The 25,149-nt window shown below is 43.6% G+C and overlaps 1 protein-coding gene across 2 annotated transcripts in view; it reads left to right on the top strand.

Annotated features, from left to right (window-relative positions):
• Positions 1 to 19,860, top strand: part of CPE (carboxypeptidase E) — a 106,511-nt gene extending 86,651 nt beyond the window's left edge. For both annotated transcript variants that reach the window (XM_055336607.1, XM_055336606.1), the window contains exons 4-9: positions 5,683 to 5,804; positions 6,869 to 7,047; positions 11,732 to 11,871; positions 16,810 to 16,909; positions 17,368 to 17,486; positions 19,064 to 19,860. In XM_055336607.1, coding sequence (XP_055192582.1) covers positions 5,683 to 5,804; positions 6,869 to 7,047; positions 11,732 to 11,871; positions 16,810 to 16,909; positions 17,368 to 17,486; positions 19,064 to 19,162 — 759 coding nt within the window. In that variant the 3' untranslated portion in view covers positions 19,163 to 19,860. The remainder of the gene's footprint in view (positions 1 to 5,682; positions 5,805 to 6,868; positions 7,048 to 11,731; positions 11,872 to 16,809; positions 16,910 to 17,367; positions 17,487 to 19,063) is intronic.
• The last annotated feature ends 5,289 nt before the right edge of the window (positions 19,861 to 25,149 follow it).

Below are 25,149 nucleotides of genomic sequence, written 5' to 3'. Positions count from 1 at the left end.
GAGTAAAGGTAAGTTAAAAGAAAAATAGGTAAAAATTAAAATTTAGTCTCTCTCTTTTTTTTTTTTAGTCTCTTTTCTGGAACAGTAGCAAGATTTATTTGCATTGGACTGAATCTTCAGTAAACCTGGGATGATATTCTTCATATTATTCATCTTCTCTTTTTTTCCATCTTTGTCGTTAAGATCGAGACCGTGTTAAGACGCTGCCTGGTAGGAGACACGTAGTGGACATTTCGTTAATGTCAGGACACATCTGGCCTTTTCTTGCTCCCTCTTCTCAGTTTCTCTGTCCCTTACAGTAGCTTCTATGTTTGTTTTATTTTTATTGAGATGTAGTTGACGTAACATACTATTAGTTTCAGATGCGCAGCAAGATGATTTGGTATTTGTACAGATCGTGAAATGATCACCACCGTAGTTATCATCAGTCACCATACATGGTTGTGATTTTTGTCTTGTGGTAGAACATTTAGGATCTGCTCTCTTAAAACTTCAAATATAGAACACAGTGTCACCATGTTGTACATGACATCCATGACCTCTTTTATAACTGGATGTTTATACCTTCTGACCACCTTTACCCGTTTCCTTCCCCATCCCCCCAATGCTGTCTCTGGCCTCCGCCAATCTGCCCTTATAATGTTTTTTTTTAAATTTATGTATTTATTTATTTTTTAGTGGAGTTCAATTTGCCAACATATAGCATAACACCCAGTGCTCATCCCGCCAAGTGCCCCCACAGTGCCTGTCACCCAGTCACCCCCACCCCCTGCCCACCTCCCTTTCCACCACTCCTTGTTCGTTTCCCAGAGTTAGGAGTCTCTCATGGTCTGTCTCCTTCTCTGATATTTCCCACTTATTTTCTCTCCTTTCCCCTTTATTCCCCTTCACTATTTTTTATATTCCCTAAATGAATAAGACCATATAATGTTTGTCCTTCTCTGATTGACTTATTTCACTCAGCATTTCAAGCTTTGTAGGAATTTGAGGTTAAAAATGCAGACTTTTACAAATGCTGATTTGGGGAGTTCTGGGGTGTGTATGCTGTGGGAATGGGTGATGAAAAGAAATCAGAATTTTCACCACATGTTCCGGATGCTTTCCTTGTTCCTCTGAACCTCTGAATAAAAGCTCTCTCTTGCTGTCCTGGAGTTCTCCTTGCTGTCTTTCCTCATCTGTTCTTGAGCTCTTTGGCCGGGTCACCTCCACTGTTATCTGGGCTCAGGACATGAGCCTGGACCTGGATTGCTTGAAAACAGAGTGGATTAAAATAAGTCAAACAATTTTATTAAATTTACACTTGTCTCTAATGGCTAGAGTTGTAAAGAAAAGGGAATAAATATAGCTTTAATATATTTTAAGAGCCAAAGCCATCTAATTATAGAGCATAACATTTAAGCTATATTGACGGTCTTTAAATGGAAATTTTAAAGATAGGTCATAATTGGTTCTAGATTCTCCTGGGGCTCAATCTTAGAGATATTCCAGAGGCTTCTTTATGGGTTACTTAAATACATAATCACAGTACCCCAGGGATCACAGCATTTAATCAGCCTAAAAAATTCTGTTAGTAGCCAGAGACAAACTGAATTTAATTTGTCAAATTGTGGAATTTACTCACTTGCTTTTGAGCACATTGGTAGCATGTATATTAGCAATAGTGTATGTATAAGAATTAGCAATAGGCTGAACCTAATCGCCAGCTGTGACTTCGTCTGTTCAGGACTGTGTGTTATATTTGTTCCAAAAAGGTTTCTTAAAAAAATGTTGTATTACAAAATTAGTAAATGTAAATGAGGAGAAAAAATAACCCATTACCCTATAGTCTTAGATGACCAGCATCCTCATCTCGGTATGTATCCTTTATAATTATGTTTTATGCGTGTACCAATCTATAAATATGTGGAAGCATACCATGCACACTGTTTTGAACACTTTCAGGTGAATAATTAGAGAAGCGTAGTCTCCCACAGTATGGCTTTGCCTCCTGAACTCCCACTCAAACCAGTCCTTGCTTCCCCCACTGTACTGTCTTCCTTTCAGTTTTTACTACTCTTTTCCTCCTATCCAAAGCCTGTCTTCTTTTCCCCCAAGGCATCGTGGAATTCCACCTCCTTCCTAAAGTCTTCAATGATTCTCCAAACCACAGAGATGTCTCTTCTGAACTCATAGAAATACTTGTTGGTACCATTCACTGGGGTAGAGCAAATAGGAGGAATGAAAGAGATGTATAAGGGAGAGGGTTGAAAAGAAATTCAGCACTGCAAGGAAAACTTTGAACGTAATATAAAAGAATGTGTTAAACTCCTACATATAATATTACTGCCATTTTTTTGAGTTGAGCCTAATAAACCGTAAATTCATTGCAAAGAAAAGTATGGCTATTTTTTAGATTAAAGATTTTTTTTGAGTCCATGTTCTGTATCAGTTATTTTAATGTTGATTTAAATAAAAACTTGAACTGGATTTAATTTAAATTAATTTGAATTCCAAAAACAAATTTAAGTACGTATAAGAATTTAGCATATAGCAAGGGAGTTTTTCAGACCATTGTGGAAAGAAAGGATAATTCAGTAAATGAAATTGAGAGGAATCCATCTCACAAATTCAGCACAGATCAACATAAAATCTATATTAAAAGTATGAACCTAGAAAAAGAAAATTTTGGTAAGTATATAATTTTTAGAAGGGGATAGAATTTTCTAAATCCCTTATATAGAAGAATTGGCATATGGTGACCATTTAATAGTTATTGAATGAATAAAATGCAAAAGTAGAGACCATAAAGAAAAGATCAGTAGATTTGACAACATAAATATCTTGATATTCTGTATTTTAATTATTATAATTATCATTAAATTTGAAAAAAATGAATTTGAAAGACCAATGAAAAACTCAGAAAATATCCATAATATAGAGGGTTAGTGTTTTTACTAGATAAATAACTCTTGCAATTAGCGAGGGATCAGCATTTCAGTAAAAAATCAGTTAAACCATGTATAAATATGTCACCAAAGAATACACATAAGTGGCTACTAAACATGTAAAAATTGTTCTAGTTTTATTAGTTAATCAAAGAATGCACATTTAAAAGAATTCTAACTTGTCATGTATCGAAGTGACATATTTTAAAAAACCACATGTCCCATGTTGGTAAGAGTGATAAGAAGTGGCAAGCTTAATATGCTACTGCTGTATTTTATAGACAGGCAATGTGGGATACATTTTATAAAATTAAAAACGATGCTTAGCTTTGGGTTAAGTCGTTCCGTCTCTAGGAAAATTTCCCAAAGGAAAGTACAGATCTGCACAAGGAGTAGCTACAATTCTACTGTTCTCGTAGAATATTTTTTCTATAGTAAACAACTCAGTACCCAACAGTTGGAGAACTATCCCTCAGCTCTACTGAAGTATAGTCGCCAAATAAAAAATTGTATAGATGTAAGGTGTACGATGTGATGATTTGACGGAGCAGACATTATGAATTGATTATCACAGTCAAGCAAATTAACATGTCCATCACCTCACATAGTCACTTTAGTTTTCTTTTGTGGTGCAAATGCTTATGATCTACTCTTTTGGCAAATTTCAAGTATGCAACGCAGTGTTATGAAGTCACCATGCTGTGTGTTAGATCCCCAGAGCTCATTCGTCTTATAACTGAAAGTGTGTACCCTCAGACCAACATGTTCCCCTTCTCCCCAACCCCTCCCAGCAACTGGAGGTTGTTAGCGCTCTGGAACTTGAGTCCAGGCTGGGCTGGAGTCCAGGCTCCGCCAATCAGAACCGACTGGTCTCATGCCATTGCCTGACTTCTCTGTGCCTCAGTTTATGCATCTGCAAAATAGGAGTACGTGTCATCCTTATCTCACAGGGTGGATGTGAGACTTCCAATGTGTCACACAGAAAGTCTATAGTAAATATTAGCTATTACTCTGTTCATGTTTAAGAATGTTATATCCATATACTGGATACTACTCAGCTATTAGCATAGTAACTTAGAAGGCTATTCAAGGACATGCAGAAGTATTTGTTACTTGTTGTCAAACAAAAAAGGCCACGTATCAAATTTTACATAAATTATCACATTTAAAAAATTATATAAGAGTGTTGGAAAAAGACTGAGAAAGATACGTGTAAAAGCAGTTTGTATCTCTAGATGGTAAAATTATGGGTCATTATAATCTTCTTTCTTTGTGTTTGTCTCCTTTACATTTTTTGCAACAGACATTTTTTTTTGTAGGCAGAATGAGATAAACCAAGCAAATAAATAATTAAAACAACACCCCATTCTAAGTCACACTTTTTCATGATTATTAGTTGCCTACGTGAAAAATAGGTTAGTTTTGTTACATGAAAGTTGCTATACTGACAAAGACGTAGTCTTTATAGTTTTGTAGACCGGATTTGAATTCTTAGCTGTGTGAACTTGGACATATTAGTAACACGCTCAGCCCCTAGGCTCTTCCTGTGAGAGGGGGATGACTATCTTTGCTTCTCCACCGGGGATGCTGTGAAGCTCATTCATAAACTGAACAGTGATACAGAAATATAAGATCTTGTAACCATCAAACCCTACTGAGGCTGTTAGAGTTTCTGTCCCAGAGAACAGTATGGATCACACCTCCAGGATTTTTTTTTTTTTTTTAATCAATGAGGTATTTGGGAGTTTGAGAGTCTTTCTTGTTGCTATTAAAAACTCACCATATGAATCAAGCATCTGGCTCCAAATTAATTCTTGGTATAAATTTCTTTCCTCTTCTCTTTTGCTATCAGGATATGAGGGGCTGTGAGTCGTTAAAAGACAACATGAGAGACTCCTGACTCTGGGACACAAAGGGTTATAGAGGTGGAAGAGCATAAGGGGATGAGGTGACTTGGTGACGGGCACTAAGGAGGACACCTGATGGGATGAGCACTGGGTTTTATACTGTATGTTGGCAAATTGAATTTACGTAAAAAAAAATAAAAATAAAAAATAAAAAAAAACCAACATGAATTTTTGAAACTTCTGCCTTTAAGATGGTTTTCCCAAAGTAAGCTGATATTTTACAGTGAGTTTTCAGAGACCCAGTTGATATTTTTTTATAGGGGTGATGTTAGAGGTACTGGAGGGAATCGGAAAAATAGTAAGCAATAAAAGAAAATAATAAATAAAAATTAGTAATAATAAAGGAAATAAAATCTACCATATATTTCTAGCATTTAACTATCATAGAGAACCTTGTTGTCTTCAGTCCCACTATTTTCTTTTCTCCTTGTCTTGTTCTTAGCTTTTATTAACCAAGATCAGGTGGAAGTGTTGCAGAATTTGCAGGATGGTTTTCAAGTTTCAAAGAGAAAAAAGCTAAACGAAAACACAAAGAGGAAAAATAGCTGGTGGCTCACAAAAGTACAACTTTTAAGGAAATTCAAACAGCATTGAAATATGTTTTATTATAAATGAGAAAGATAGAGATGGAAACGGTCTTGCTGGAATCTTTTTTATTCTTATGACGACCACCACAAAGCGCTTGAAATGTGACCTATGACCAGCTTTCGATTATTGGTTTTGTTTTTCCTTCTCTGTGTCTTTCCTGTCAAGTGATCCCACCAACGATAACCAAATTTATTTTTTTATTTTTATTTATTTATTTTTGATAACCAAATTTATAAGCCTCTCATCTCTAATCTTTCATACAGCTTGCTCCTGAGACCAAGGCAGTCATTCATTGGATTATGGATATTCCTTTCGTGCTCTCTGCCAATCTCCATGGAGGAGACCTCGTGGCCAACTACCCCTATGACGAGACCCGGAGTGGTAGGTGTTCCTCCTGCTTCTCAAACAGCTCAAGGGTTACAACTGCCTCATGAGGTTTTATAGGACGATTTCTATAATATTCTTTCAAGGAACAGGCCATTCAGTGATTTTACCTGTAGAAGTATGTATGTTTATTTCATGTGGCATTGGTATAAATATTTGGCAGGAAAGAACTAACTTTTTAATAAGTTTAGTTGAAGAGAAATGTGATCTTGACGGAATGCAAGAGAAGGGGAGACAACAGATGTCATGAGCTTGGGTCACTCTTGAACCCTGGATGAATCGAGAGAAACGGAAATTACATAGGTTTGTGTACAAGATGGCTTACAATGGAAGTGGCCCTTTTTTGGAGCTTGATCAGGGCCCAGGTGGATCTCTCCATGTCTTTCCACGCATTCACGCTTTTGCATTCGGAACTGTTTCTAGTGGTGCCAGGGAGGCGAAGTGGTGCTCTGACTTTCCCCAGCTAGTTTTAGTTAAGTTTCAGGCCCAGCAAGCTTTAGCCAGATAATGGTTTTCAATGTGCTCTTTGTTGCTCCAAGAAACTTCCTGCTTTGTATGGATCTCCCGGGGCCTCTGAGGAATTTGTTCTTTGTAGGCACACCATGGTGATTTTAGATATTGGAAACTTGGAGCCCCGAAGAAAGTCTTCGGTGAGACATCGTTACAATTGAGAGATTATGTAGTTCCTCCATAGCTGGGAAATTTAAAAGCCTGGCATATTTGATCAGATAGGAAGAAGAACACAGTGTATCAAAATATATATTATTTAGTTCTATATTACCCATAGGGGATTTTTTTTTTTTAGACTTTAAACTCAAATCCTGAAAATTATGTGTGAGAATGCTTCATGGTGGCTATGAGGTTACCTTTATGTTTTTGTTGTTGTTTTGAGGTTACCTTTTAGAAATTAAAAAAAAAATTTTTTTAATTAAAAATTTTAGCAATGGAAATCTCCTCTTTACTCAGGTCTAGTTTACTGTAAGTTTATCACCTTTTCTCATGAAACTTTCAAGGCATAAGTAGAATGTACATTTCTTTAACCTTGTGGGTTTATTTTCCAGGTAGTGCCCATGAATATAGCTCCTGCCCGGATGATGCCATTTTCCAAAGCTTGGCTCGGGCGTACTCCTCTTTTAACCCACCCATGTCTGACCCTAACCGGCCCCCGTGTCGCAAGAATGATGACGACAGCAGCTTCATAGATGGAACAACCAACGGTGCTGCTTGGTATAGTGTACCTGGCGGTGAGTCGGGCAGAAGTTTCCAGTGTGATGTAGTCCTGCTTGTTTCTTTTTCCTTTTTTTGCTTGTGTTTTGTTGCCATATCCAAAAAGCTGTTGCCAAGACCAATGACCAGGAGGTTTTTCCCTATGTTTTCTTCTAGTGGCTTTACGATTTCTGGTCTTACATTTACTTTTTCAATCCATTTTGAGTTAATTTTTGTGTATGTATGAGATAAAATTCCAATGTCTTTCATTTGCATGTGGATATCCAGTTTTCCCAGCAGCTTTTATTAAAGAGATGAGCCTTTCTCCATTAAGTATTCTTGGTTTCCTTGTCAAATATTAGTTAACTGTGTCAAATATTATTAACTGTTAATATTTATGTGTCAGGATTTATCTCTGGGCTCCTGATTCTGTATCTCTGATCTATGTGTCTGTTTTTTTATGCCAGTATCATACCATTTTGATTACTGTAGCTTTGTGAGTATAGATTGAAATCACAAAGTATGTCTCCAGTTTTATTCTTATATCTCAAGATTGGTTTGGCTATTTGGTGCCTTTCATGGTTCCATACAATCTTTAGTATTTTTTTCTCTGTCTGTAAAAGAATGCCATTGGAATTTTGATAGGGATTGCATTGAATCTGTAGACGGTTTTGAGTAGTATGGACATTTTAATAATATTAATTCTGATCTGTGAATGCAGGATGTCTTTCCATTTATTTGTGTCTTCTTCAGTTTCTTTCATTAGTGTCATAGTGTTCAGTTTATAGATCTTTCACCTCCTTGGTTAAATTTATTCCTATTTGTTTTTTGATACTATTGTAAGTGGGATTGTTTTCTTTGTTTTTTTGAATAGTTCACTGTTAGTTATAGAAATGAAACCAATTTTTGTGTTGGTTTTGTAGCCTGCAACCTTAATGATTTTGTTTAATTAGTTCCAAGAGTTTTTTTAGTACAATCTTTAGGACTTTCTACGTTTAAGATCGTATCATCCGCAAAGACAGTTTTACCTCATTTTTTTTTTCCAATTTGGATGTCTTATTTCTTTTTCTTGCCTGATTGTTTTGAGTAGGACTTCTAATACTATATTGAATAGGAGTGGTGAAAATGGGCATCTTTTTCTTGTTCCTGATCTTCGAGAAAAAGCTTTCAGCCTTTCACTATTAAGTATGATGTTAGCTGTGGACTCGTCATAATCAGCCTTTATTATGTTGAGTTACGGTCCTTTTACATCCAGTTTGTTGAGAGTTTTTATCATGAAAAGGTGTTGAATCTTGTCAAAAATCTTTCTATGCAATCTTTGAGATGATCATGGTTTTTATCTGTCCTTCCATTAATGTGATGTTTCCCATTTGTTGATTTGCGTATGTTGAACCATCCTTGCATCCCAAATATAAACTCCGCTTGCTCATTCTGTAAGATCCTTTCAATGTGCTGTTGAACTCAGTTGGCTAGTATTTTGTTGAGAATTTTTGCAACCGTATTCATCAGGGTTATTGGCTTGTAGTTTTCTTTTCTTATAATGTCCTTTTCTGGCTTTGGTATCCAGGTAATGCTGACTTGTAAAATAAGTTTGAGAGGGTTTCCTCCTCTTCTTTTAAGGAAGAATTTTAGAAGGATTGGTGTTAATTCTTCTTTAAATGTTTGGTAGAATTCATCAGTGAAACCATATTGTCTTCGGCTTTTCTTTATTGGGAAAATTTTGATTGCTGGTTCAGTCTTCCTGCTCGTAATTGATTTTCTGCTTCTTCATAATTCATAATTCAGTGTTGGGAGGCTGCATGTCTCTAGAAATTTCCTCATTTCTTCTAAGTCATCCAACTGTTGGTAATAATCCTTCATAGTGGTCTCTTAAGATCCTTTATATTTCTGTCGTATCAGTTGTAGTGTCTCCACTTCCATTTCTGATTATTTTTGGGGTTTTCTCTCTCAATTCTTACTCTAGTTAAATGTTTGTCAGTTTTGTTTATCTTAAAACAAAACAAAACAAAAAAACCCAGCCTGGCTGTTAGATTTTTTGATGTTTCCTTTTTTCTTGTCTGTATTTCATTTGTTTCTGCTCAGATCTTTGTTTTTTCCTTCTTTCTGCTAACTTTGGACTTAGTTTATTCTTCTTTTTTCTAGTTCCTTGATGTATCCAGTTAGATTGTTTATTCAAGATCCTTCTTTTTTCTCAATGCAGCCATTTATTGTAATAAACTTTCCTCTTAGAACTTTTACCTCATCCCACGAGTTTTTGTATGCTGTATTTCTTTCTTTGTTTGTTTCTTTGTTTCTTTGTTTCTTTGTTTCTTCTTTCTTTTTCTTTTTTTTTTTTTGTTTCATGATATTTGGTTTCCCGTTTGATTTCCTTTTTGACCCATTGGTTGTCCAGAAGGGCATTGTTTTAATTTTCTACATAATTGTGAATCTATCCTGGATAATATTCCACGTGGGCTTGAGAAGAATGTGTAATTCTGCTATTGGATGGAGTGTGCCACGTATGTCTATTAGGTACCTTTGGTCTGACATACGGTTCAAGGGCAATTGTTTCCTTATTGATTTCCAACTGGATAAGCTATTCATTGTTGAAACTGGGATTTTGAAGTCTTCTATTATTATTATATTGTTGTCTATTTTTCCCTTCAGATCTGTTAGTATTTGCTTAATATATGTAAATGGTCCTATGTTGAATGCATATATAATTTTAAAGAGTTATGTCCTCTGATTAATTTCCCCTTCTATCATTTTATAATGACCATCTTTGTCTCTTGTTACAGCTTTTTGGCTTAAAGTGTATTTTGTCTGATAAAAGTATAATCACCTCTACTCTTTTTAGGTTTCCACTGGCATGGAATATTTTTTTTTTTCATTCCTTCACTATGAGCTTTTATTACCCTTAAAGATGGAGAGCCTCTGAGGCTCTGGTCGGGACCATATAGTTGGGTCTTGTTTTTTTCTTTTATTTATTTTTTTCTAAATCTGGTCAGACTCTCTATGTCTTTGTGGAGAATTTAAAGCATTAACATTTAAATGACATATTAATACCATCTTATTGTTTTCTGGCAGTTTTGTAGTTCCCTTGTTCCTTTCTTCCTCTCTTTCTGACCTCTTTTGTGAATTGATGATTTCCTTAGTGATATGCTTTGGTGCTTATACCTTTATCTTTTGTGACTCTACTGTAAGTTTTGCTTTGTGGTTAGCATGAGGTTTACATCTTATAGACATAATAATCCATTTTAAGCTGGTAGCTTAATTTTGATCAGTTGCAAAAACCCTTTCTATGCTGTTCCCCACCAATATTTTGTTTTGATGTCACAGTTTACATTTTTTTCTTGTTGTGCATTCATTAACAAATTATTGTGGATATAGTTATTTTTAATGCTTTTGTCCTTTTATTTTCATTCTAGAGTTAAGTGATTAACACACTACCATAACACAGTATTATGGATTTGGATTTGACCCTATACCTACCTTTACCAGTGTGTTGCATATTTTTATATGTTTCCATGTTACAAATTAGTATCCTTTCATTTCAGCTTCAAGTGAACACCTTCCAGCGTATCTTGTAAGGCAGTTCTAATGTGATGAACTCCTTCAGCTTTTATCTGGGAAAGTCTGTCTCCTTTATTTCTGAAGGACAAGTTTGCTCAGTAAAGTTTTCCTGGTTGACAGTTTCTTTCTTTCACTTTGAACATATCATCCCACTGTTTCCTGGCCTGTAAGGTTTCTGCTGAGAAATCTACTGATAGCCTCATGGGTGGTGCGGGGGTGGGGTGGAAGGGTAGAATTTCCTATTGTAGGTCATAAGCTTTTTTTTTTTTTTCCTTTTTTAGCTCCTTTTAAGATCATCTCTTTGTCTTTGATTTTTTTTTGTCTTTGATTTTTATTTTTTGAATGCTTTATTCTAATATGTCCTGGAGAAGATCTTTTTGAATTGAAATATTTGGGAGACCTATGAACTTGGATGTCCAGATTTCTTCCTGGATTTAGGAAGTTCTCAGCCATTATTTCTTGATGTTAGCCTTCTTTCTCTTCTCTCTGTCTGTGAACAGGCAGGCTTCCTGATGGCGTCTGTGGCATGGTTAGTAAGGCCCACATCCCTTGCTACACTCTTTAATCTTGGTTACTGTTCCCCCAGCCATTCCCTGCCCTGGTCATGGGCCTCCTCTAGTTTTCTGATGGGGTGAGAGAGAAGTGGTGTCCGGTACGGCTCACCCACACATTCCCACATGGGAGAGATCATGGACCTAAAGGCTCTCTTGGCACTGAGCTGTGCCTCCTCAGGGAAGGGGGGCTGCAAGTGAAGCCAGACCATTCCTCGCACTTCTCCAGGGCGTCCAGTCTGGGTGTATCCCCTCCTGTGGTGCCCCAGGACTGCTGCACTGCCGCCCAGCCTTCCACGAGGGCACTCTGCTCCACGGGACACTGTCCCAACGGGGTGCTGTCTTAGGGGGGCAGGAGATGCCCCCTCTGTCATCCTCCTGTCCCTGTTTGCATTGCCCATTCCAGGGCTGCGGGGTGCCCGAGTGAGGGCTTGGGAGCCCATGAGGGTGCTCGAGGGCAGGGACAGCCAACTGGTTAGTGGTGTGTCCTGGGGGGCTGCCCGGCGCCCACTGGTGGGCCCTGAGCCTGGCCCTCGGCGCAGCAGGCCGCTCGGTGCTGGGGCGGGGGGCGGGGGGAGCCGCAGGTGTCTCCTGACTTCTCTGCTTGGTGCTTTGGCAGGAATGCAGGACTTCAACTACCTCAGCAGCAACTGCTTCGAGATCACGGTGGAGCTGAGCTGTGAAAAGTTCCCTCCTGAAGAGAGCCTGAGGAGCTACTGGGAGGATAACAAGAACTCCCTGGTCCGCTACCTCGAGCAGGTAAGCAGCCTCGGGTGCAGAGTGGGGCTTCCCAGGGGAGCCCAGCCCGGGGCCGCTGACCTGACCTGGCGAGCCCGTTGGGGAGGTCACGGCAGGTGCTGGGCCACCGCAGGCCTGGCGGCTCCTGTCCTGACTATTCACCGGGAACCGCTGAACGGGGTCCATGGGAGGGCGAGGGCACGGCCTGTGCAGGTCCTGTTGTCACCTGGTCCTCCTGCCCCCCATCTCAGGCCTGTGGGGCGCCCTGGGTGGGAGCAGCACACCTGCGCTGGTCCTGTTGCCCCGGGCTCTCCTGCCCCCCATCTTGGGCCTGTGGGGTGCCTCGGGCAATGGCAGCACAGCGTGTGTGTGTTGTGTTGCCCCGGCCCCTCCTGCACCCCATCTCGGGCCTGTTGGGCACCCCCGGGCGGGAGCAGCATAGCCTGCGCTCCTCCTGCTGCCCTGGCCCCTCCTGTCCCCCATCTTGGGCCTGTCAGGCGCCCCGGGTGGTGGCAGCACAGCCTGTGTGTGTCGTGTTGCCCCAGCCCCTCCTGCCCCCCATCTCGGGCCTGTCGGTTGCCCCCCGCGGGAGCAGGGCGAGGGCAGGGGAACGAGGCCCCTGGGCTCCAGGCCTTAGGAGGCGCTCGTTGCCGGGGCCTGTGGGTAGAGGGTCCCCCCAGGTGCGAGCACCTTCTCAAATGCTGTGCCCCAGGTGCCCCACTTGTCTCCCCGTTGACTCAGCGGGACCCGAGGCAGTCATCATGATGCCAGCTGACCATTCCTGGCCGTTCCGGGTTCCCAGACACTGTTCTGAGTGCCTTGTGATCATTAAGGCATTTAATCTTCACAACAGACCCTCTGAGGGAAGTCGTACTGTCATCATCATCATCATCCTCATCATCATTCTCATCCCCGAATTAAAAATGAGGGATCGGAGACGCAGACAAAGCAAACAGCTTGCCTGAAGTCACTCGGGCAGAATTTGAACCTGGGCTGTCTCATTCCAGAATGACCGTGCCGTGTTATCTCTGGTGGCACAAGCCTAGCTCTGTGCTGGAGAGGCGCTTACGTAGCCATTCCGGTGGGATCTGTACAGAATTTGGGGGGAGTCTCACCATCTGCTGGAGCGAGACGTCTCACCTACTGAGACCCAACCCAGGCCAGTCCCCTGACCACCCCACGTCTCTGTAGTGTGCTGACATTGGCACCAGACCTAAAGACTCCGTTCCTCGCCTGCAGGGCCTTGACAGTCTTCAAGTTCCAGTCCATGTGTGGCCGTTTACACCCAAAGTCAGGTAGAGTGGTGTCCGTTTCATGTGCCAGCAGAGAGTCCAGACTAATTTAAAAATGAATTTGATATGAACAAATGCTGTTAAGTAAACACGACGCTATTTGCATATATGTGGACAACATATGCATAGGAAACTGATGCATTTTAAGACATGTAAAAGTATTCTACACATGTCAGATATCCACATAAAACCTTACTAAAAGTGAGTCTCAGGGAATATATCCACTAATTACAGTAATTAAAAATTACTCATTACACAAGATTTTTTCAATCAGAGGAATCCTGCTGCATGTTAATAGAAAAAGGCATTTTTACCAACAAAAGCCAAGGATAATTAGCTATGTGGACCCTAGAACAACTTTAATAAGAGCTCCTGACTAGGAAGGATCTCCTTTGAGGAGAGTTATAAAAATGCTTTTTGGGCAGAGGAAGTAAGACGGGGTTATTTGGTGTGTCCTCCACTTACACATTAAATGATGTCTCCTCTATATAGTGCTTTTCATTTTATTTACATAGCTTTTTTATTTTTTTAAGATTTCATTTATCCATTTGAGAGAGAGAAAGAGAGAAAGAGAAAGAAAGAGAACAAGTAGGGGGAGTAGCAGGCAGAGGGAGAGGGTGAAGCAGGCTCCCCATGGAGCAGGGAGCTCTATGTGGGGCTCCATCCTAGAACCCCGATATCATGACCTGAGCCGATGGCAGACGCTCAACTGACCGAGCTACCCAGGTCCCCCTTTGTGGTTCTTTCAACAAAAATGTATTCAGCTCCTCTAGGGTCTTAGGCACATCGTTAAGCACTGGGGGTAGTTAGTGACTGCCCTCAAGAAGTCTTCCTATTAGTGGAGTTCAGAACTTAGGTCAATTAGATTAGGTCAGAAATTAGATTGGGTCAATACCTAACCATAAGAGAGGATGGTAAATTCTAAAATAAAGGTCAATTACAAAGAGTAATGGCAGCACTCTGGGTCCCTAACTCAGTCCTGGGGGTTCAGAAAAGTCTTCTTGGAACTTTAAGAACTTGCAAGATTTACAATAGTTGACACCGATAAGATTATTACTCTGATCATCAATTGAAAAACAGGTTCAGCTGCTGCTGAAGTCTCAGTTCTTAAGGAAAAACTCAATACAAAACAAACCCCACGGGTGTGTACCATCAGGAGGAAGGAGAATGTGTGTGATATTTGTGGTAGCAAGTAGGCTTGTGTCAGTTCTTCAGTTTATATAGAAATAAGCCGAAAAGAAGAGGGCGCTGGCTGGCCATACAGACCTATCTTAGGCCACTTGGAATGAGAACTTGCACACCCACGGGCTCCACCCTGGGGGACGGCCGCGTTACCGTGCAGGCCGCGGAGACGCAGTTCGTCTACACCGAACTCCCCCAGCTTGCTTCATGGGACACTTCGTCCCGGGCGTCAAGGGCTGATGACAGATCAGTGAAGACTGCCGGACGTTCTGTGTTGGAGTTATTTTATCGACAGTGGGACAGAGTACGATGGGGCTTCGTAATTGAACACCTGGACCCAAAGTCCGAGTGTGGACTAGTTGACAGCTCGTGGAAAATAGATTAGGAGATCTAATCTGTAATCTCTAATTCTGTAATCGGTTGAGAGGAAATCTCCTGCAGAGTTTTAAAGGGATGTTTGCAGCAACTGGAATTGTAAAGTTAATTAGGGTAAATAGTTTGAGCCTCTCACTCGGTAGCTCTGGAACAGTCCAGTTCCCAACATTCCCAAAGAAATCCACGAAGACTGGTTCATGGGCACCTGCATCAGAATCGCCTAGGTTCTCGTTAAAAATGAGCTTCCGGTCCCACCAATGAGCCCCACTCCCTGCATTGCAGGACCTCAGAGTCTCCGTCCCAGCAAGCGCTCTGGGTGGCACTTGGGCACGGGAGGGCCTAAGGGTTACTGACACGAACAGTTCTACTAACAGTGGAGAATCTTCTGGATGGGGTTTCGGTTTCTTTTTTTTCCCAGTCTTTGTTGATTGATGTCCTGGGATCTGAGGAGTAGACAAGTAGAGTAAATAGCTTCTTCAAGCACGAGTGAAATTTGAACTTCTGTGATTTCCTTTCCAGAAGCCATAGAATGACCAAGGCTCCCGATCTGCATTCGCGTGGAGTTACAAGACCCCGTAACATTTCCACTGAGATTTACGGCTACGGGGGCATTTTTTTCAGAGATGTTTGCTCCAAAATTGCCATCTCACAGATAGATATCTACTTATTTCACTACTTCTTAAACTGCATACTCTAAGTTTGGGGTTGCAGAGGCAGAAAAAAGTAAAGACATGAATATTAACTGGGTATATTTGTGCCTAATACACACAAACTATATGTTTTTGAAGGGATTGACTTATTGTCCAATGGCAAGGAAATTTAAAACTTTCATTTCCCTAAGGTTTCCCTAACCTGATCATAATAGTGATCATAATATTGATCAGGTTTATTCATAATATTGAATATTTATGATAATATTGATCATACCAGGATTATAGTGTCTCAAGATGCATAAAGTACACGTGGGTAAATTATTGCTTGTTTATAAGCTTTCTAAATTTCTTTGAAGAACCCTCATATTAAGAAATTAAAATTTGTATGTTTTCTCTGATTTTCTGTTCTCTGTGTACCTCTCTTCCTTTTCCCTAAAAATTTTCTGATCCCCAAATTGCCTTTAGGAAAAGCGAGTACATGTTATTTTTATAGAGTTTTAGAAGTTCTGCTTTTTTTTTTTTTTTTTTTAAATAGCAAATGCAAAAAGATTTGCTGATTGGTAATCAGGGGCATCTCTTTGAAAAAACTTTGTGCTACTGCCAGATTTATTCTGATGACAAAGGCAAACCCGAGAGTTAATCAACCTCCTGTAGGAAATATTCCAGTCAGTAGCCTCAGTAGCAAAAGAAAATCCACTTTTGAGGGTGAGACTGAGTGAGGAGCGAGCTGAGGCTTTGGGAAGTGGGGCCTCTTCTGTTAAGGAATTGAGCTTAATGAATCACCATTTCGTATTCCAGAAGCAGCACGTTCTCAGGAACCTGAAGTGACCTTGGTCACTTGAAACACATGTGGATTTAGTTGAGTTCTGCTTAAAATGAAGGAAAAAGCCGCTCTTGTAGTTTGCGTTGCCTTAGTTGTTGACTGCAACGTGGTTCGGGGGCGTTATTCTCCACGGCATCTCTTCTGCTTGCCTTTCCAAATCTCGTCTTCAGTCTTGAAGTCCAAATCTCGTCTTTCATGTCACTTATTTTCAACCGGAATCATGTCGTCACTGGGTGTATTGCAAGGGCGGCCACAGTGTGTCTATTCAGCAGGAGCGAGGATTCGAGGGCCAAACGTCAGAAGGAGAAAGTACTGAAATATGCCAAGCCCCGCGCAGCGTCCGGGTGGGACACACTTGGTTTGGTGGTTTTGGTGGTTAGGAGGGTACTTCGCTGGCTTCCTGTGGCTCAGAACGAGATGTCAATTTTCGGGGGGTTACCTCTCATTTGTCCACTTGAGGAAAGATCAGTGTAAAGAGCGTTCAAGATAATTTAGCGGCTTTTTGAGCCTCTTCCGATCCTTAGGCAAGGGGGATCTAACAGGACTTTGCTAGGAAATGCGGACATTCTTGACGCAAAGTGTATTCCTGGATCATTTCTAATTTGCCGTTTTTGGTTGTTCTTGACCTTGACAGATACACCGGGGAGTTAAAGGCTTTGTGCGCGACCTTCAGGGGAACCCGATCGCCAACGCAACCATCTCGGTGGAAGGAATAGACCACGACGTCACATCTGGTGGGTGCTTTTGCCGTGGCCTGGAGGCCCTAGGGGATGCACGGAGCATGAATCCTTGCTGTGGCCGCCGGGGTTCTCTGCTCTTGGGGGCCTCCTGTGTCCCTCCCTCGCTCCCGCCCTGCTGCCTCTGCCTCCTTCTGGTCCTGGCCTTGGGCGCCCTGCTCAGGAGGAGCCTGCTTCTCCCTCTCCCTCCTCCCCTCCTCTTCTGCTGGTGTTCTCTCTCTCTCTCTCTCTCTCTCTCTCTCTCTCTCTCTCGCAAGTGAACAAATAAAAAAAAATCTTAAAAAAAAAGAAATTTCTAACTTTTTCTAAGAGAGTGTAACACTCATTTCAGTGGAGCTTTATCAAATTCCATAAACAGCTGCTTTAAAAATAGGGAATCAAAGAAGTTGAACTGAGGTATGCTGGGTTTTCTAAAATGGCCTAAATCTGTGACTTGGTATTTTGTTTCCCTACAGCAAAGGATGGTGATTACTGGCGATTGCTTGTACCTGGAAACTATAAGCTCACAGCCTCAGCTCCAGGCTATCTGGCAACAACAAAGAAAGTAGCAGTTCCTTACAGCCCTGCTGTTGGGGTAAGAAGTCATAATTTCTAAGATCTATGGAGCGCTCTGTATGTGTCGGACATATTCAAGTCATTTCTATTTAGTCTTCATAATAACCCTGTGAGGTAGGTACCGCTATTACCCCATTTAGCAGGTGAGAAAACTGAGGCCTAGGGAAGTCAAGTAACTTGACCAAGGGCTCCTTGGTTGATTTTATACTACTCAATGTGAAGCTCCCTTATCACTTTTCGGTTTTTGAAGACATCCGCAAGAAAATCGAATACAACTTAAAAAAAAAAAAATGAAGGTTTTATTTGCCACCTTGATTGCAATCTAAAATGACATTTCTGTTCCATTTATCTTTTTTATTTCTAGCATCCAGTACAATACTCAGTGAGTATTTGGAAAAGTTAATTATGCCTGCCAGGTGATCTTGGGCATTAACCAAACATTTATTAAGCACATATTATGAGAAAGACCCTAAGAGCTATCAAAAAGTGCATCTTATTTAAGTAGGTGCCACTTATTTAGTTAGGAAGGTGATGGTGAGGAGACCAAAGGTGCTCTCGGAGCAGGATTCTCCTGCTATCTTGGCGTCACCTTTTTGCAGCCAGGGCATGGCCTGCAGGATTTCCAGTTCCAAGGCTTCCTTAAAAACAATTTATTGAGTTTTTGTGCTTGAATCCAAAGTTTTAAGTCTAAAGTGCTTGGTTATGCAAACAGAGCATCTTGAGTTTTTAACTGGTGCTTTGGTTTTCGTCGTGTGTATGTGTACATTAGGCTGCATGTGTAGTAAAATGAGGAGATAAATTTGGGCAGATGGAACCTGGGAAAAAGGAGCTCCAGGACCAGGTTGTTAAATATTCAGTTATTTGGATCTTAGCCTGCTCCGTGTGATTTCAAGGAGGTAGCGTGTGACTAGGGGCTCAAGCGGCCAGACCAAGGAACCCTCGCTTCTACCTGCAGTGAGAGCAGAGGAACGTAGGGGCCGGAGGAGGACTGAGGCTGGACGTACAGATTTTGAATATGCAGGAGTGCACGGACCTGCAGAGACCTGCTGGGAACTCCCAGTCCACCCAGAGAGTTGAGTTCCTGGGCCCCTGGTCCCTGTGGCGGTTTGGAGATGTGTGTGTCTCCCTCAGTCTCAGCAGATTCAAGATTCTGGAAAGCAGAACCTGTGGTTTAGGACACGAGGAAACTGAGCTACATTCTTCCATGTATCCCCAGCTATTAGGAGAAAATTCAAAGTTTATGGAATCTCAGTGAATACTCAAAGGCAGAAAATGAATTATAAATTATACCTTCTTCTTGAGGAGAGGGGAAGATTGCCCTTAAATAGACTGCCTTTACACAATCTGCTTTTAAATAATCCTATAAGGCTATAAGATCAAAGCACATTTCAAACATAATGGCCTCTGATTGTTTTTTTTTTTTCCCCTGAAAGTATCTTTTATTTATCACAAGAGATTTTTAGGATATCCTTTAATTCAGGGGGCTATACTGAACTTAGTCTATAAGCTCCAGAACTGCGCTAAATTTTAAAAATCTCAGCTTTTAAAAATATGCCTACAGTTTGGTAACAATATATTCTTGATTTTCTCCTTTAGGTTGATTTTGAACTGGAGTCATTTTCTGAAAGGAAAGAAGAGGAAAAGGAAGAATTGATGGAATGGTGGAAAATGATGTCAGAAACTTTAAATTTCTAAAGAAGCTTCTAATTAGCTGCTTTTAATCAATCTATACTATATAGTATGATGTAACGTGGCCATTTTCTTTTAGATTTTGTGCAATATTTAACATTGATTTATTTTGTAATCATTTAAATATTAATAGATACTACTTAAAAACAATTAGACTTTTAGGTAAAATGTAAGAACTTGGTCTGTTTCTTCTCATATAACATTGATTTTCCTACGTATATTAATCATGGAGGACTGTAGAAAAAGTTTAAGTGATATTGCCGTTTTAGACTTAAACGCAATATTTCACATGCTATTTACAATACAGAGATTTTTTTGAGTAATTCTAGCTTTTAAAAATGAACGAAGTCCTTCTAATGTTAATTGGTGGCGATGCCACATAGTGAGTGCCACTGAGAAGGTCAACAGCTGCAGCTTGGAGTTGTGGGCACCATATACCGCAAAACTTTGATATTTCAGTATAAATTGTCACTTGTCTTGTGCTGACTAGCTACACGAGCATGATCTTGTTAATGCATTTTTTGGATGGGAAGGAAACGTAAATGTTTAGGAAGAGGCTTTGTGATAAGGATGGAAAGCGACTTCTTGCTTGTACATACGGGGGCTATACTGCTATATTATTTAGCCTGTTAACACTGTTTAAAAGTTTAAGGATTTTCTCTTGGTTGTAGATTGGTCTAGAATTGCATTCTGAATGAATAAAAGTTAAAAAAAAAAAAAAGAGTCCCTGTGGTCTTTTTTTTAATTCTCTATGGGTTTTGGCCTAGAGTTGTCTTGTGATAAAAAGTGTATTTCCTTGATAACGGCCTCTCACTTGTTGAACCTCGCCATTTTTAATTAATTAATTAATTATGATTTTATATATTTATTTGAAAGAGAGAAGAACATGGATGGGTGGAGGTGGAGGTGCAGAGGGAGAGGGAGAAGCAGACTCCCCGCTGAGGAGGGAGCCTGACACCGGAGGGGCACGGAGGAGCACGGAGGGGCACAGAGGGGCATGGAGGGGCACGGGGGGCAGGAGGGAGCATGGAGGAGCATGGGGGACACGGAGGGAGGACGGAGGGAGCACGAAGGAGCATGGGGGGCACGGAGGTAGCACGGAAGGCACAGAGGGAGCACCGAGGGGCACGGAGGGAGCACGAGGGCATGGAGGAGCATGGGGGGCACGGAGGGAGCATGAGGGGGCACAGAGGGGCACGAAGGAGCATGGGGGGCACGGAGGGAGCACGAAGGAGCATGGGGGACACAGAGGGAGCACGAAGGAGCATGGGGGGCACGGAGGAAGCACGGAGGGAGCATGGAGGGGCACGGAGGAGCACGGGGGCCACGGAGGGAGCACCGAGGGAGCACGAAGGTGCATGGGGGGCACGGAGGGAGCACGGAGGAGCACGGAGGGGCACGGAGGAGCACAGAGGGGCATGGGGAACACAGAGGGAGCACGAAGGAGCATGGGGGGCACGGAGGGAGCACCGAGGGGCACGGAGGGAGCACGAGGGCACGGAGGAGCATGGGGGGCACGGAGGGAGCACGAAGGAGCATGGGGGACACAGAGGGAGCACGAAGGAGCATGGGGGGCACGGAGGAAGCACGGAGGGAGCATGGAGGGGCACGGAGGAGCACGGGGGCCACGGAGGGAGCACCGAGGGAGCACGAAGGTGCATGGGGGGCACGGAGGGAGCATGGAGGAGCACGGAGGAGCACGGAGGGGCACGGAGGAGCACAGAGGGGCATGGGGAACACAGAGGGAGCACGAAGGAGCATGGGGGGCACGAAGGAGCATGGGGGCACGGAGGGAGCACGGAGGAGCATGGGGGGCACGGAGGAGCATGGGGGGCACGGAGGGAGCACGGAGGAGCATGGGGGGCACGGAGGGGCCTGGAGGGAGCACGGAGGAGCACGGGGGCCGCGGGGGAGCACGTCTGTCGGTCCGCCAGGCTGTACGGGCCCAGGTGGCGGCGCCCCGGGCCGTGGGCAGGCCGGTGGCGATCCCAGGGGCGCGGCCCTCGTGTGTAGGGTCGTGATCCGGGCTCCCAGGCGTCCCCACTGTCCTGGTTCTGCTCTCGACACGCTCTGATTTTATCAAACGAAGGGGCTGGAATGGAGGGCGGCTGGCGGGAGATTCCCTTGGTCGGTCTCTGCTCGGCGTCACCTGAGCAGCACCGCGGGCCCCGGTGTTCCCCCCCCCCCTCCCCCCCCGCCGAAGCCGGCCCGACCGACCGGGTGACGCCAGGTGAGCTGAGGGATGCGCGGAGCACGTGCCCCAGGACCGCAGCCCCCCCCCCCCCCGCGGGGCAGGGGCAGCTCCAGGCCCTCCCCAGGTGGGCGGGGGGCTCGGACTGCAGCAGGCAGCACCTCCACGCCTTACCTGTTGTCTGGTTTTTGTTTTTTTGTTTTCTCTTTCCCCAAGAGTCAAGTGGGATCAGTCTTTCCTGTTGCACATCGCAGCCCGCCTAATACAACCTAAGAAGGACCGACAGTTTCTGGAGGTTTTAGGTCACCCTGCGGCCTCACCTGGCATAAATGAGAATCTGCATCACAGTCTGATTCGGTTTGAAGTCAAATGCTACAGCAGGCAGGACTGCGGAGGATCCGAGGCAGGGCTGAGGGTTACTCGGAGCTGGGTCACGAACAAAGGGGCCGAATGGTTGTGGGTGACAAAAATCCTAAAGGGGGGGGCACCGCGGAGTTGAATTTCACGAGATAACGAGCACATTGGAAACTGTGCTTTCTCCCCGCTCCTCCACAGTGAAAACCAGACGCGTTATTGTGGAAGCTAATCTCCGCTCACATTTTGACTCTCAGTGCTGTGCGTAAACAAAGATGGACTTTACTGGCAGAAAGGGGACCGTGAACTTTGATATTCTTATTTTGTTTACACGAGCTCTGAAATCCTTCCTTGGCTTGGTGGTGTGGGAGGCTAAAAAGTCATCGGCTGTTCCAACATAGGACTCAACTTCTCTTTCCAAATTTCTCAAGAGGATTTCTTCTGTGCATAGGACTGGACAGCATTCGGAGTGTCTGCCTCAGAAATGTCACGATAGAACGGACTCCCTTAGAAACACACTCCATCCGGGTTTTGCTGTTCTTGGGTAAATGTCATTCTAGGTACTTACAGATGTTCTGATTCTTCACTCTCTATTTCTTCTACTAGACCGTCGGCCAGGAATCAGTTCACTTATAGCCTGGATTTCTAGCGTCGTACAGAACTTTAGTCTTACGTGATTAATTTAAATCATTGCAAAAATTCCCTGAGAATCAGTGTTTTTAAAAGCAGGGCCAAATGTGGCTTACCTGGGTTAAGAGTCATCATGAGTGAATCTGGCCCGAAATGGCTCAGAAAAGAAAAATCAACATATCATAAATTTTCAGGACGCCAGGGGCCACAAGGCTAATTTTGTAGGTTGCTGTTGTTTCTTCTACTCCCTCCAATATTTGAGCTATCTTAGGCTCTTTTTTTCCCTTTACCCTTCTTTTCCTTTCTCTGTTCTTTCCCTTTGAAGATTCATTCTTCATTCATACTAACTACGCATTCCGAGATCTCGACCGCAGATGACAATATCACACCTCTACGGCGGATGGCCGCGGCCAGTTCCACGGCAGTCATCACCATTACCAAGCCTGTATCTTGTGCCAAACTTTCTTCTGGCCATTGGAGTGAACTGCAGTATTCGGAACCCCCAGCATGAAGCTGTACGACAGGACAGATTCAGGAGTTCAGTTCAATTTCTGGCCTCTCAGAGCTAAGAGTAAGCGGCAGGCCAGGACCAGAGCTCCTGTTGGCCTGGCCCCAAGTCTCTCTCTCTTTCTGACCTTACTCACCTCCTTGGGCTGACCCCGAAAGGGCTGTATTCTTGGTTGAACAAGCACATCTTCATTTTCTATTCCTCTGACGACTTCACATTTGCCAATCACTATACTTGGGGTTTCTGGGCAGGCTTTATTATCTACTCTTTACAGACCATCTTAAAACATTTTGTAAGTACATACAACAAGCTCCTGTTTTATAGCTTCTTGCTCTGTGGAATTACGGTGAATCCAGTTGGTGTGATCCAGCGCCCAGGGGGCCTGGTGATGTCTGGCACAGGTGTTGTGCTTGACCCCAACATTAATGCTGTAAAGGGACACCTTGCAGGATTTACCAGGCCATGGGCGGCAGCAGGGCAGGTGAAGAGAGGAGGATGTGGCATTATTACTGCCTCCTTGCCCCTCGCTTTCTCAGCGGGACCAGAGAATTCCTGGGAAGCTGACCAGCTGCAGGTTCTGGCTGCAGAAGTTCTGTCCTGGAGTTGTGGTCAAGGGGGCCATAGCGGGGTGGCATGGGAGGGTAAAAGTGAAGCATTAGGGTCCCTGAAATCAGAAAGTTGATGCAGACAATGCTTTAATAAACGAATAAATTAAGAGACACAGGCTCTTAGCTTCAATGAGGCTATCCGTGCGGAGTGAGGCTTCTGCTCCTGGACCTGGGTTCCTGGTCAGCTTAGGGTCCGGTCTATGATCCTGGCAAGAAGGGGCCGTGTGCACATAGTACATTAATTCATATATATGGAGCACTTAGAAAACTGCCTGGCATGTAGCAAGTGCTCAAAAATGTAATTACTATTATTTGACAATACATTATGATTGTTCAAAAACGTGTGGTTAGGGGCACCTAGGTGGCTCCTTTGGTTGAGCCTCCGACTCTCGGGTTCGGCTCAGGTCATGATCTCATGGGTTGGGGGATCCAGCTCCATGTTGGGCTCCAAGCTTGGTAGAGTCTCATACCTTTTCCTATACAGGTTTTCAAACTTGACCTTACTGGCTCTGTGTCTCAGAACCGACGCGGTGGGAATCCTCTTCGCAGACTTAAGAAACCTGACACATCAATAGGAGATTTAATGAATGACTAAGCCCGGTCGATCGATCGTTGTAAGAGGAGACGTAACCGCCTATAAAGCCTGTAAACCAGGAAAGGATACGATGGCTTTTTTGAATCGCTGAATCAGCAGTTGATTAGCCAAGTTTCAGGACTCTGAATATCATAATAACACATTCTTCTGGTTGTCTTGATTACATGACTTACAATTTTTTTCAGTGGACCCTCTGGCTAAAACTGCCATTTCTTCTTACCCTCATTTACACTAATATTTATTCTAGAAATCCCTTAAGAAAAAAAAAAAGAAGAAAATCAGCCCTGACACTACCAGGCACCCTTCCATTCCCTGCCCTTGCAGATGAAGCCGCCTCCAAGCAGCGGGCCACGGTCACTTGCCTACAGCGACCCTTTGCTCCAGCAACTTCCACGGTCACTTGCCTACAGCTACCCTTTGCTCCAGCAACTTCCTGCAACTTTCCTCCGTGTTTATTTTAAACTTCACATTTGAAGGGCAGGATGGTGAGAAAATAGCGTTGAGTCTAACCAGAGCTTCGGCAGCTCCTCGCCGCGGCTTATCCGGCTGCAAGGGCCTGGCTGGGGGATTTGGGGCCTGGTCGGGGAAGCTTAGAGCGGTGGGCGGCCGAGCGTCCTTCGCTTTGGACCTAAAATATATTTTCTGACGCATTAAATCCATGGACGTGTTTCAAAGCCAAGTGTGTGTGTGTGTGTGTGTGTGTGTGATCCAAGGAAGAAAATGCCCGCCCTCCCCGCGCCCCTGGGGACCCCGCCAGGAGCACGTGCTGCTCCTCAGACGGGGGTGGGGGTGGGGGTGGGGGGTGGGGGTGGGGGTGGGGCTGGGACCCGCTCCCCTCGCTCGCTCCCCTCCGCTCCACATCCCTGCGGCGGCTCCGGCTCCGCAGAGACCCAAGGAGGGGGGAGGGGGGCCTCGCTGGGCCTGAGGAATAAATGAACGAGAACGAGATCCTGACCATAGAGGGCGGGGGTGATGGTTTTCTCCACTTGGGGGTCACGTTCCAGCCCGGGCTCAGCTGACGTTTGCGACCCGAGATCGCCGCCCAGGCCGCCGCGTCCCCCTTGTCCTGCGCCCCTCCCCCCTCCCGCAGGCGGCAGCCCGGCCTCG

This window comes from Nyctereutes procyonoides, unplaced genomic scaffold, assembly GCF_905146905.1.
Source record: "Nyctereutes procyonoides isolate TBG_1078 unplaced genomic scaffold, NYPRO_anot_genome, whole genome shotgun sequence".
In the NCBI taxonomy this organism is placed as follows: Eukaryota; Metazoa; Chordata; class Mammalia; order Carnivora; family Canidae; genus Nyctereutes; species Nyctereutes procyonoides.
This window is presented reverse-complemented; position numbering and strand designations above follow the sequence as displayed.